The sequence below is a fragment of the Schistocerca nitens genome, chromosome 7 (genome assembly GCF_023898315.1).
Source record: "Schistocerca nitens isolate TAMUIC-IGC-003100 chromosome 7, iqSchNite1.1, whole genome shotgun sequence".
Taxonomy (NCBI): Eukaryota; Metazoa; Arthropoda; class Insecta; order Orthoptera; family Acrididae; genus Schistocerca; species Schistocerca nitens.
This window is the reverse complement of record NC_064620.1, coordinates 318,098,603-318,111,802: the sequence shown is the minus strand read 5'-3', so window position 1 is coordinate 318,111,802 and position 13,200 is coordinate 318,098,603. Positions and strand designations below refer to the sequence as shown.

At 44.8% G+C, this 13,200-nt stretch overlaps 2 protein-coding genes across 4 annotated transcripts in view; one reads left to right on the top strand and one right to left on the bottom strand.

Annotated features, from left to right (window-relative positions):
• LOC126194676 (uncharacterized) overlaps positions 1-13,200 on the top strand; it is a 660,760-nt gene that overhangs the window by 66,916 nt on the left and 580,644 nt on the right. For both annotated transcript variants that reach the window (XM_049932877.1, XM_049932876.1), the window contains exon 3: positions 882-1,075. In XM_049932877.1, coding sequence (XP_049788834.1) covers positions 882-1,075 — 194 coding nt within the window. The remainder of the gene's footprint in view (positions 1-881; positions 1,076-13,200) is intronic.
• The window catches only part of LOC126194678 (protein phosphatase 1 regulatory subunit 14C), a 940,541-nt gene that overhangs the window by 658,727 nt on the left and 268,614 nt on the right, over positions 1-13,200 (bottom strand). The window lies entirely within an intron of this gene.

Genomic DNA, 13,200 nt, shown 5'->3' with positions numbered 1-13,200 from the left:
GTATATAATTGTTTTTGTTACTCTGTACTTAACAGAACGTTCTTCATAATGACCAAATGCAAACGTCATTTATGAATAACAGAAACATCTTTGTTGAAGTTCGACAAAATACTGAATCGATGTCTGATGTAGGTTTGTTTTGCGTTTTTTAATTTTACCTTTTTTTTGAGGAAATTGCGTTTTCTAGCGCTATACGATAAATCTGTGTTGTTTTCTTTATTTTTACTACTGCATCCCTCTGCTTCACATTAAAAATCAACAATTTTCGAATAAAATCCGAATTTAAATTGACAGTTTTAATTTTGCTATAAATATTATTTTCACATAAGTTACGAGAATAGCTAAGTATAACAAAAAAGTTCTGTAGGTAACACAGACATTTATATGTCCCCACTTAGTTTCTAGACAGTTTACCATCTCCAATTTTTAGGGGACTCTAGTAACACACTGATCGCATATTTGAATATACACTCGTTAGAAGGTAACGCCCAGTAGGTAGGCAACACACCTAGTGTACGAGAAACGGGGAAAGGCCCTAAACTGACAAGGCAACTAGGAAAACTACCGTATTCTACGCTTAATTCTGATGGTCTGTAGTAGCCTACAATAGTTTTGCAGCACTAATAGATGGGCCGGCCGGTGTGGCCGAGCGGTTATAGGCACATCAGTCTGGAACCGTGATCCTGCCTCGGGCATGGATGTGTGTTATGTCGTTAGGTTAGTTAGGTTTAAGTAGTTCTAAGTTCTAGGGGACTGATGACCTCAGATGCTAAGTCCCGCAGTGCTCAGAGCCATTTGAACTCTAATAGATGGTAAACACGGCCCTGGCCAGTACAGTGTGTAACTCCTCCTCTGACCGGTGTCGTGGTGCTGCCTTGCAGGAAGTCTGAGTCACTGCCCGCGTCCTCGGCGCTGGAGCAGCTGCCTGCCATCCCGGAGTCTGACGGCGCCGCCTCGCAGCCAGCCCCGCCGCCCCCGCACCCAGAAGCGCTGGCCACGCCGCCGCCCCCCACGCATCCGCCACCGCCCCCGCCGCCTCCTCCCGCTCCCACTCAGCCTCCCACCACGCCTCCTGGTGAGTACCATGCAACGATACGCTGCATCAAAACTAGCCGGTCAGTGTTTATCTTCTTTCGCTGTTACTTTGTAGTAAATTTACATCGTGCGTTTGTTACCTATTTTGCACTTTCAGAGATGAACGATTCGACGTGTGAAACGAAAAGACAGAAGTGTCCAATGGACATTTCTAGGCCCAGTTCAGCAATGTTCTTCTGAAAGGCAGCGACCAACCTAACCTCCTTAGTAGTAATTACGTTTTTAGGTTCCTAATTTGTGATTTATAATCTAAGTAGTAATCAAATTTTGGAACGTGGTTCAAGGGTTGGGCATGAGAATTCATTTGGTTGCCAAGATTTGCGTATATGCAACCATACTTCACTCAATATTATGTTGTGTAAAATCTCAAAAGATGGAAACATTTTAGGTTTTGGTGTGACATAGACATAAAGACGTTTAAGGCTTTTTGAGTCGACAACTGTATCGTTGGTAAGCACCAAAGAGTATGTGTACCTATGGAGCGAGCATAGTCCACTGCGCATGTTCTCAACATGAAAGCGGGCTAGTCAGGTGATTTTGGAACGACGATGCTTGTCTACAATGTTCCGTAATATCGAAACTTGATTATACGTGTTCGCCTTGTTGTATTGTGGATTGTCACTTCTTGCGTTATTCCAAAATTCGAACACTGATCTTTTTTTTTTTCGTAGTGTATGCTTATCCAGGGTGATTCAAAAAGAATACCACAACTTTAAAAATGTGTATTTAATGAAAGAAACATAATATAACCTTCTGTTATACATCATTACAAAGAGTATTTAAAAATGTTTTTTTTTTCACTCAAAAACAAGTTCAGAGATGTTCAATATGGCCCCTCCAGACACTCGAGCAATATCAACCCGATACTCCAACTCGTTCCACACTCTCTGTAGCATATCAGGCGTAACAGTTTGGATAGCTGCTGTTATTTCTCGTTTCAAATCATCAATGGTGGCTGGGAGAGGTGGCCGAAACACCATATCCTTAACATGCCCCCATAAGAAAAAATCGCAGGGGGTAAGATCAGGGCTTCTTGGAGGCCAGTGATGAAGTGCTCTGTCACGGGCTGCCTGGCGGCCGATCCATCGCATCTTAGCATCAACTGACGCTGACGCCTAGTCAACAGCGCCTCAAGCGAACAAATGTACAACTAAATGAAACTTTATAGCTCCCTTAATTCGCCGACAGATAGTGCTTAGCTCTGCCTTTTGTCGTTGCAGAGTTTTAAATTCCTAAAGTTGTGGTATTCTTTTTGAATCACCCTGTACTTTCCTGATGAGACGGCGAAAAAAAAGTTATAGATATTTTACTTGTTTATAAAAAGCAGAGGGTTAAATAAAGAAAAATTGAAAATAATAGCCGGCCGCTGTGGCCGAGCGGTTCTAGGCGCTTCAATCCGGAACCACGCTGCTGCTACGGACGCAGGTTCGAATCCTGCTTCGGGCATGGATGTATTTGATGTCCTTAGGTTAATCAGGTCTAAGTAGTTCTAAGTGCTAGGGGACTGATGACCTCAGATGCTAAGTCCCATAGTGCTTAGAGCCATTTGAACCATTTTTTGAAAATAATAATGGACACGCAGATGGAGCAAATCGTTTGCCATATTTACTGTAACAATTTCATACTTCGAAATGCTTCGTTTCTTCGTGACACTTCAACGTCGTCTACAGTGTCATTGTAACGTAATTAATTAGAACAGAGGTTCGACAGTACGAATAAGTGCAAAAGAAAACGTAAAAAATGTATCATTGGCTGTCACTTCTTATCCCGTTACCGAAAATACGGTAGCAAAACTTGAGTTATGATACTGTGGCGAAAAGGCACAGCACCATTGCTCGTCACATTTTTAAGCCAACTTCAGTTCCTAGTACCAAATTATGACGCCAGTAAAACGAGCAAACAAAGTTCCGCGATACTTCTGAAGGTGATTTGTCTATAGCAGTGAAGTAATAACACTTAAAATACGCTAAGCGCTGTACGGGCAAAAATGCGCCGTCCCAAAATCACGTGACTTGAGCTGCAGGAGACGTTGCCGACAGAATTCTCGTTCTGCACATCCGTATGCTCACTCCATTAACATTTATACTCTATGGTAAACACTGATACACACGTAGTAAGATATTACAACCTTTGGTAGGTGTATGACAGTTGACTTTCGTTAGTCAGTAAACAGAGCTCTGTGAGACTCTTCGTCGCCACCAGTAATTACGAACTTCATATCATGTCACGTATAAAGGAGGGTCGCAGATGTTTGGCAGTCCATGTTCGTTGCTTTCATGTTTCTGATTGTGCCTAATGGCATAGTACTTTTCAGACACGTAATACGGCATGGGCAATACAGCCAGATTTCCGTTGCATGTATGTTAGTGTGTGAAATAATGATTTATGTTTCCCTTACTTATGCAAATTGATAATGGGATTACGTACTCCCAAACTATGTTATAAAATTTATAATGCGATCTTGTGCTCCCAAACTATGTTATGAAATTGATAATGGGATTATATAAAATGGAGCTGTTACCAGTTTTCAAACGCCAGGCTAAGTACGTTTGAATTACATACTGTATACAGGGTGATCCTGAAACCCAACCTACTGACAAAATTTCGGAGATTTTTTAGGGATATTTATTAAGTATTTTGGTATAAGAGATCTAGTGTCCCACTGCTCGTTACAGAGTAAAAACTTTCGGTTTTTTCGGTTCGTTACACTAATTACCACTGCTTCTACGAAAATACCATCACAGCCCTTCTACAAAAATAGCATTACAACAGTTGAAAAGATTGTAATGTGCTGTCACCAAAATGTACAACAATCAACACATAGTAATGCAAAAGTGCTGTGATGTGGTTGCCGTTACAGCCGGAACGGCTCAGTGTAACGTCGCGACGCCGCCCTTCCATTTCATTCAGTACACCCACAGAAGAGGAGCGTGTCGGACAACTCTCCATCAATAAACCTGTCCATACTGCTGTGTACCACTGCTGAAGTATAACTAACACTGCCGAGAAAACAAACTCGAGATAGAACCGAGCGGTACTGAATCAAAGATTGGAGGCCAAGATTAAAGTAGCCATTACTGTTGTCAACAGCTGGTACCTTGAGTGATTCGACCAAGTTTGTTCCCAAAGAAGACACACAGCGCATACCGTCGACATTTTCATTGTTGTACTCATATTCTGAGTGTAATACAGGTAGAAAGATGGAGTAAGAAATCAAAGGAAACGCTCCCGTAACGAGCCATCAGGGATTCCGGATCCCTTATACTAAAACGCTCAGAAAATGTGCCTCAACAAGCTTACAAATATTGTAGCTGAGGTAACGATGAGACGTTGATTTTTTTCCAGCCGTGATGACAAGTCCTGTGGCATGATGGTGCCCTTCAGCAAGGACGAGCAATAACATGAGCGACTGTTGAAGAGAACCAATATATTATTCTTCCTGCTGCTTGCGTGGAAAAAACTCTGACATTTTCAAGATCTTAACATCTGCTATACTGCTATATTTCACACTGAAGAGAGTATAAATGAAAGTTGGCAGCAATGAATACGCAGTACACTTCCTACGCAAAACTATTCTAAACATGCTCCACAAGATCTGCCGTCTTTTATGTTTTGTAGATGTCAGATAAATTTGTAATTGATATGCAGTGGCAATAATATGACCATCTGTCAAAAGCCTAAATAACCACCTTTAGCAGTGCAGACCGGCGCGGAACGTGCAGCAAGTGAGTCAGTGAGTCTCTGGAAGGTACCGACAGGGATGTGAAGCCTTGCCGACTCCAGTGCTGTGGCCACCTGCGCTGGGTTTCTCATTTGGAGGTCCATGATACAGACGTCCTGATCGATGTCGTCCCACAGATTCTCGACTGGATTTAAATGCGGAGAGTTTGGTTACCAGGGAGTATGGTAAACACGTCCTGATGCCCTTCGAATCACGCACGTACAAGTATACTGCGAGATGTGTGACATCTGTCTATATGTGTGGTCATTGTCCCCAAGGGTAGATGCATACTTGTGTTGGATTCACTGTGTCTTCCAGAATGACGCGATTACCCTGGGGATGCTACGAAAACATTCCCCCAGGCCATAACGCGTCCTCGTTGCTTGCTTTCAGACCTTTCACTCTGAAAACGCTAACAGTCATCTGTCCGATGGAGAATACAACGTGAGTCATCTGAAAAGGCTACCTGTCGCCACTCGGTGAACGCCCATTTGCGGCTCTGGCGTGCAGATTCCAGCCTTCGTTGCCGATAAACAGCAGTCAGCATCGGTGCACGAATTAGGCGCGTGCTGCAGAGACTTACACAACTACTTTTGCTGAACGGTGGAGATATTCATTCGGGCGGTTAGTTGTTCAACAGTAACACGTGTATCCGCCCGTACGTATCTCCACAGCCGTCGCTCATCCCTGTCGTCTACGGACCATGATGAACCACTCATCCCTCAGTGCCAGTTTTCGACACTTTAACCACGGCGGCACGCGAACAGCTTGGGCTTAGCCATTTCGGAAGTGCTTTCACCGTTGGCCCGAAAGCCAATGATCCTGATCTTTTGGACCTCAGGTAAGTCGCTCTATTTCCGCCTTAAGACAAAGACTGCATTGTTTTCCGCGACCCCCCCCCCCCCCCACCGATACTATTTCTACACCATCCACGGCTAGTGATGCCACATCACATGGCGTCTCTGAGAGGCTATTGCGAGTTGACGTTGAACATAGTCGGTGGCAACATTGATAGGAGTCTACTGTGTATAAGGTTACATTAATAACTACCTGTATGACGTATACCTTCCAGAATATGAACTTCTCATTGAGTGAGTCATAAAATACGATGTGTTTCCGGAAGCGACTAGGTGCATCGTTAAATCGGTAGATGCGCTATATTGCGGAGGTTGTCGCAAACGGCTTTATCTTCCCAGTCGTAAATATTTGGTTGCGTCTCTGTCTCTTCATCGTCAGGATTGTTGTCTGTGGATTATTGAGTCGTAGTTTCTACTGCCGTCTATGTTTAAGGGTTTCCTCCTGGTGTCGACAGGATCGAGGATGCTTCAAAGTTCTCAAAGGACAACAAGAATAATAGCTCAATACTTTTTTTGTATTCCAGCGTGTAGAAAAATAACATCTAGCTTATACCTTGTAGCTTATCTTTGCCTACCTGCGAAAAGCTTTATCTGGTGTCATTTACATTTTGACTTCAGGATTTTGTGACTGAATATTTCTGGAAATCAAGTAAAATCTCTGGTATTTTAAATTGAGCATTAACGTCAAGCTTCGCTGCAAAACCTGTTCCTACAATTGTTTAAAGCTTCGAGCAGTCGTTTCTGTCGATTTTAGTTGTGCTGTGGTCGAGTTTAACGTGTGACTTGGTAAATACATCGAAGAATATGAATACGTTAACATGCAGTAGGAAACATTACTGAATGTTGCCGTTTCAACACTTTTAGCGACTACTAAGACAAAACTACAGTTCTGCAGTGTTTCAAGAGAATCTTGAGCGTGGAGGTTTTAGAACACTGTATCGAAAGCGCAGAAAAGCATCAAAGCATGCTCATGGCGGCGCAGTATTTTTTATTTCTCCCGTGGATAAAAGCTTCAGGTCATCACGCGTTAACCTATCCAAACAGTTCATTTGTTAGGGTATATAAATGACATTAAAACAGTATACACTAATGTATAGTAACTGTCACAGCACAGTGTTCGTACTTCAGAAAAGTAAATGAAAAGTATTTCAGTACTAGTAAAGAGGTCTAATCTGATTTACATGAAAGGATCAGTAAAATCACATGATGAAACATACATGTTGCGAACCTTTGCTAAAGCGAACAAACTGCTTAACGATAATGAATGAATAAGTGCCTTATAATCATATCAGTAATATATGTCCATAGAAAATGTGTTTGAAATTAATTTAATGTGAAAACAATATATGTCTTCAAAAAAGCTAGTAATGGAGTAATACGCTGACGTAAACGTGACTAGCTGCTAAGACGTTGTTTGTAAAATGCCGGAACCGAATGGCTCAAATGAAACTGCCCCAGAATTTCCGCACCAAACGCCAATCTTAACGTTATGCTGCCCACAAACTGCCTGTTGGCTTCTGTGTCGGCTTCTTCGGTCAATGTTTGATGATCTTTCTGACATTTCGCCAGCACGAGTGGCTGGCATTGTCAAAGCTTCACACTCCATTGCTGGTGGTGGACTGGAGTCGAGCTAGCGGCCGCAGATTTTATGTGCATGACGCGCCAACGTCCAAGGGCTATTCTGTGGGCTTTACCGCAGCGGTTCTCCCTTGCTGTCTCCAACGGTCGTTCACTGCAGCATGGAAATCCACGATCCGTTCACCTTGGGAAACGTCTGCACCAACCGTAGTACCAATAGTTGCGTAATTAAGGGGTCCATGGTAGTTCGGTAGAAAAGTAGCTTCTTCCTGTTTCTTTTAGGTTTCTTTGTTGTGCTATTAATTTTGTTTAACTTCATAGTAGTACAAGTACATTACTATCCCATTAAACTTGCTACACCACGAAGATGACGTGCTACAGACGCGAAATTTAACCGACAGGAAGAAGATGCTATGACATGTAAATGATTAGCTTTTCGGAGCATTCACAAGGTTGGCGCCGGTGGCGACACCTACGACGTGCTGACATGAGGAAACTTTCCAACCGATTTCTCATACACAAACAGCAGTTGACCGGCGTTGCCTGGTGAAACGTTGTTGTGATGCCTCGTGTAAGGAGGAGAAATGCGTACCATCACTTTTCCAACTTTGATAAAGGTCAGATTGTAGCCTATCGCGATTGCGGTTTATCGTATCGCGAAATTGCTGTTCGCGATGGTCGAGATACAATGATTGTTAGCAGAATATGGAATCGGTGGGGTCAGGAGGGTAATACGGAACGCCATGCTGGATCCCAACGGCCTCGTATCACTAGCAGTCGAGATGACAGGCATCTTATTCGCATGGCTGTAACGGATCGTGCAGCCACGTCTCGATCCCTGAGTCAACAGATGGGGACGTTTGAAAGACAACAACCATCTGCACGAACAGTTCGACGACATTTGCAGCAGCATGGACTATCAGCTCGGAGACCATGGCTGCGGTTACCCTTGACGCTGCATCACAGACAGGAGCTCCTGCGATGGTGTACTCGACGACGAACCTGGGTGCACGAAAGGCAAAACGTCATTTTTTCGGATGAATCTAGGTTCTGCTTACAGCATCGTGATGGTCGCATCCGTGTTTGGCGACATCGTGGTGAACGCACATTGGAAGCGTGTATTCGTCATCGCCATACTGGCGTATCACCCGGCGTGATAGTATGGGGTGCTATTGGTTACACGTCTCGGTCACCTCTTGTTCACATTGACGGCACTTTGAACAGTGGACGTTACATTTCAGATGTGTTACTACCTGTGGCGCTACCCTACATTCGATCCCTGCGAAATCTTACATTTCAGCAGGGTAATGCACGACCGCTTGTTGCAGGTCATGTACGGGCCTTTCTGGATACAGAAAATGTTCGACTGCTACTCTGGCCAGCACATTCTCCAGATCTGTCACCAATTGAAAACGTGTGGTCAATGGTGGCCGAGCAACTGGCTCGTCACAATACACCAGTCACTACTCTTGATGAACTGTGGTATCGTGTTGAAGCTGCACGGGCAGCTGTACCTGTACACGCCATTCAAGCTCTGTTTGACTCAATGCCCAGGCGTATCAAGGCCGTTATTACGGTCAGAGGTGGTTGTTCTGGGTACTGATTTCTCAGGATCTATGCACCCAAATTGCATGAAAATGTAATTACATGTCAGTTCTAATGTAATGTATTTGTCCAATGAATACCCGTTCATCATCTGCATTTCTTCTTGGTGTAGCAATTTTAATGGCCAGTAGTGTAGTAATAATTAGTATACACATTTTTATTGCACATAGGCTGCGTGTTGTGCTGCCTGTTTTGGCCTTGCAGATAATAGGCTGTATGTGTGAAGGACAAAAAATTAAAAAAATTAATAAAAACCGATTCCGCTTTACTAGTTGCTTGATGGTAGCAGCGGGGCTACTTTCTGACGGAACGGCAATAGGAAGTTGTTGCGTCGGCGTCGCAAACGCCAAACAGTAGAGCGGCGCGTGCTGCGTGTCAACGCAGCGCGGTGTAATGCCGCTATCCGCCGCGTTTATTTACAGCCGTGTTTAAGTGAACGGCCGCGGGGTCGAGTGGCGCTGTAAGCGAGCAAGCGATCAAGCGATCCCCAGAGGACCGGTTATGAAGGAGTAATCGCATCTGCCACGCCAGTATCAGAAGCTGGGTCTACTGTGCAGACGAAAGAACTGATTCCCTGACTCCCTGTTTTTTTTTTTCTCTTCCTTTATCCGCTTCTAGTGGTAAAACTGCGGTTAAACCAAACGTTCGCGGCTACAGCTAGTCACGAGGAACTTATGTATGAACATCTGGTCGTTGGATAAGGCTGGAGGCACACGAGTGAGTCACAACTGCCCATGCTCGCAGTGTCGGATGTCGGTTCAGTTTACATAATGCGATATTGCAGCGCGCAGCAGTACTAGATTGGAGGGTAACCAGTATGGTCGTAGGCAGAAGAATGCGGGTACCGTGGCTGCTGTTCAGTAAATCACAGATATCAATGAAATGGCTGAACAGCAGAATATATTTTAAACTGTTATCAGTGATCGAAGATTTGTACATTCGTATCAAAGGGCTGTGGCCAGAGAGCAATGTATTTGCTGGTTATGGCTTTTTCAGTTTTTGAATGACCGCCTTAGACCAAAAAGGCCAGCACTAGAATACAATCAATATAGTTTAACACTGGTGTACGGTGAGGTGATAAGTCAGGGAACAGCGATATACAGATTGCGGTAGTATCGTGAGCACAGGATATAGAAGGGCAGTGCATCGGTGGAGCTGTCATTTGTACTCAGGTGATTCGTGTGAAAACGTTTCCGACGTGATTATGGGTGCACGACGGAAATTAAGACTTCGAACGCGGAATGGTAGTTGCAGCTAGACGCATCGGACATTGCATTTCTGAAATCGTTAGGGAATTCAATATTCCGAGTTCCACAGTATCAAGAGTGTGCCGAGAATCCCACATTTCAGGCATTACCTCTCACCAAGGATGATGCAGTGATCGACGACCTTCACTTCACTTCACTATTGAGAACAGCGGCGTTTGCTTAGAGTTGTCAGTGCTAACAGACAAGCAACACTGCATGAAATAACCGCAGAAATAAATGTGGGACGTACGACGAACGTATCCCTTAGGACAGCGCGGCGAAGTCCGGCGTTTATGGGCAGCAGATGGCAGACGCGAGTGGCTTTGGTAAAAGCACGACATCGCCTGCAGCATCTCTCCTGGGCTCGTGACCTTATCAGCTGGACCCGAGGCGACTGGAAAACCGTGGCATGGCCAGGTGAATCCCTATTTCAGTTGGTAAGAGCTACTTGTATGGTCGAGTGTACGTGGACCCATGTTGTCAACAAGGCACTGTGCGAGCTGGTGGAGGCTCCATAATGGTGTGGGCTGTGTTTACGTGGAATGGACTGGGTCTTCTGGTCCAGGTGAACCGATTTGTTGACTGCAACGAATGTTCGGCTACTTGGAGGACATTTACAGTATTCGTGGCCTTCATATTTCCATACAACGATGCAATTTTTGTAGATGACAATGCGCCATGCCACCAGGTCACAGTCGATCGCGATTGGTTTGAAGAACATTCTGAACTCTCCGAGCAAATGATTTGGCCACCCAGATCGCCCAACATACATCCCACCGAACATTCGTGGGACAGTTGAGAGGCCAGTTAGTGCACAAAATCCCGCACCAGCAACACTTCCACAATTATGGACGGCTGTAGGGCCAGCATGCTCAATATTTCTGCAAGGTTTTTACGACGACTTGTTGAGTCCATTCCATGTCCAGTTGCTGCACTACGTCGGGCAAAACGAGGTCCGACACGATATTACGAGGTATCCCATAACTTTCGTCACCTTGATGTAGGTCTACTGATATCGCAGAAAAATCCCCCCCCCCCCCCCCACACACAAAAAAAAAGTTTCACACGCTTTAAACCATGTGGCTCTCTTCTTAATCTGATCATGGTACTGCTTGCGAGATGTATCTTCTTCTAATGCGAAAGTATTTTAACTTCTGCATGACCATTGTAGCAAAACAAGAGAAATCGTAGCTTTCGTGGAAAGAGTTCAGTGTTCGTTTTTATCGATCACTGTTCGAGAGTGGAACGGTGGACAAATGGTGTTACAGAGGCTCGATGCGTGTGGATTGCCCAGTAGTCATACAGACGTTGATATTTGGGGTCAGTTCTTTATCTCTTCGATAAACATTTACACATCCAAACCCGCTGCATCCGTGGCAGGCTGACGGCAGATGTTGCTCGTGTTGCGAATACATTTGCTCCACCCATGTTTCCCGCAACGACTGTATCACGGCGATGGGCGGGATCGTTGCAAGGCACATTTCTCTGGCCCGTCTTCGCGGCGAATACGCTGCTTCACTGCCGTAGTGTGCGTGGCTCTATTGTTTCATGAGTACTGCTTTAACGCGCGAGGAAATGACACTGCGAATTTGAGGTAATAAATGGCTCGTGTACATCGAGCCGTAATGGTCATTAGACTACGAGAACTGTTGTTACACAGCCAGTACAGTTAAAAGCATGTTTAGCATGTCAGTAAGGTACTTCCACATTATTTCAGAACTGACAGAAGAGGTAAAACGATACTCCTTTTTCGTTCGTAAGATTGCCCAGCGAATTTTTTTTCCCAGTGAAGTCTTTTGAAATGTGTGTTTGCTGATACCACTTTTCTGACTGACACACAATGGTGTAGCCGATAATTCTTAGTTTTGTGTAAACTGCTCAAAAGAATTCGGGCGACACGTGTATTAATATCCGGTATGTTAAATCTGATTTGGTACAGACTGTGGCTGTGGTCTTCTTGCAGAGCTTGATCTTCACTTGCATTGTATGAAACAATTTAAGTCATTCGCGACCTATCAGCTGTGTCATGTATTGCAGCATAAGGTGACCCCGCAGACGAAATTGAGTACTAGCATCCCACTGTTCTCTAGTGAGGTACACAGACTGCAGTTGTCATTTGTGGAAAGCTTGCTACAGTCTTGCTATAGTCTAAGTTGCAGCGGCAGTTTGTTTGATCCCAGAAGAATTGATTTTCCATCGTGTTGCTCGAGATGCCAATGTGTGTCTGTCATGCACGCTGTAGGGAGACAGGTCAGTACATAAGGCAATATAGACAAGGTCGCCGACGCATTACTAACCCATGTGAAGACTGGTATCTGGCTATTTCTGCTGAGGGGAGTCGTATGGCTGCCGCCAGAGCACTCAAAGACGATCTCAGAAGGACCACTGGAGCCGCTGTGTCCGATCAGACCGTAATGAACAGGTTCCAAGAAAGGACCTTACGACCCAGGCGTCCTGTTGCTTGACAGACAACATCTCCCAGCTTGCCTTAAGTTTTGCCGTTCCCATGTGAACTGGCAATTTTTTCACTGGTGAAATATGTTATTCACAGACGAATTCCAGCTTTCCTCTGACGCAAGATGATGATCGTTTTCGTGCGTGGAGAACCAGTGGCGAGCGATATCTGCCAAATGTTTTCCAGGAAAGCCAAGATTCTCTGATGATGCGCGAAGGCATCAGTTTTCACAGCCGTATTGATCTTGCATTGCCCACGGTCGCCTTACCGCCAAACACTACGTCCTGTTGGATCATGTGTGGCTACAGCATACATTGATGGCCGTGAATTTCTTCTCAAGCGCGATAATACCATGGTCCATGTGACTGCGCATCACCAGGGATGTTTCGCGGAGCATGGACACTGAAGTAATGGAGTGGCCAGCGGTGAGTACCGACCGAAACTCCATCGAGCTTGTGTGAAGCAAGCTTAACAGACGTGTTCGTGGTCGTCCTGTTCCGCCACAGACTCACCAAGAATTCTTAAGAGTCCTCGTGAAAGAATGGGATTGGATACGACAGGGTGACCTCTTTAAATTTACACGGGCGGTGTTAGACGCTCACGGATGACACACACATTTTTAAAGTCCAGTGAGAAGCACCC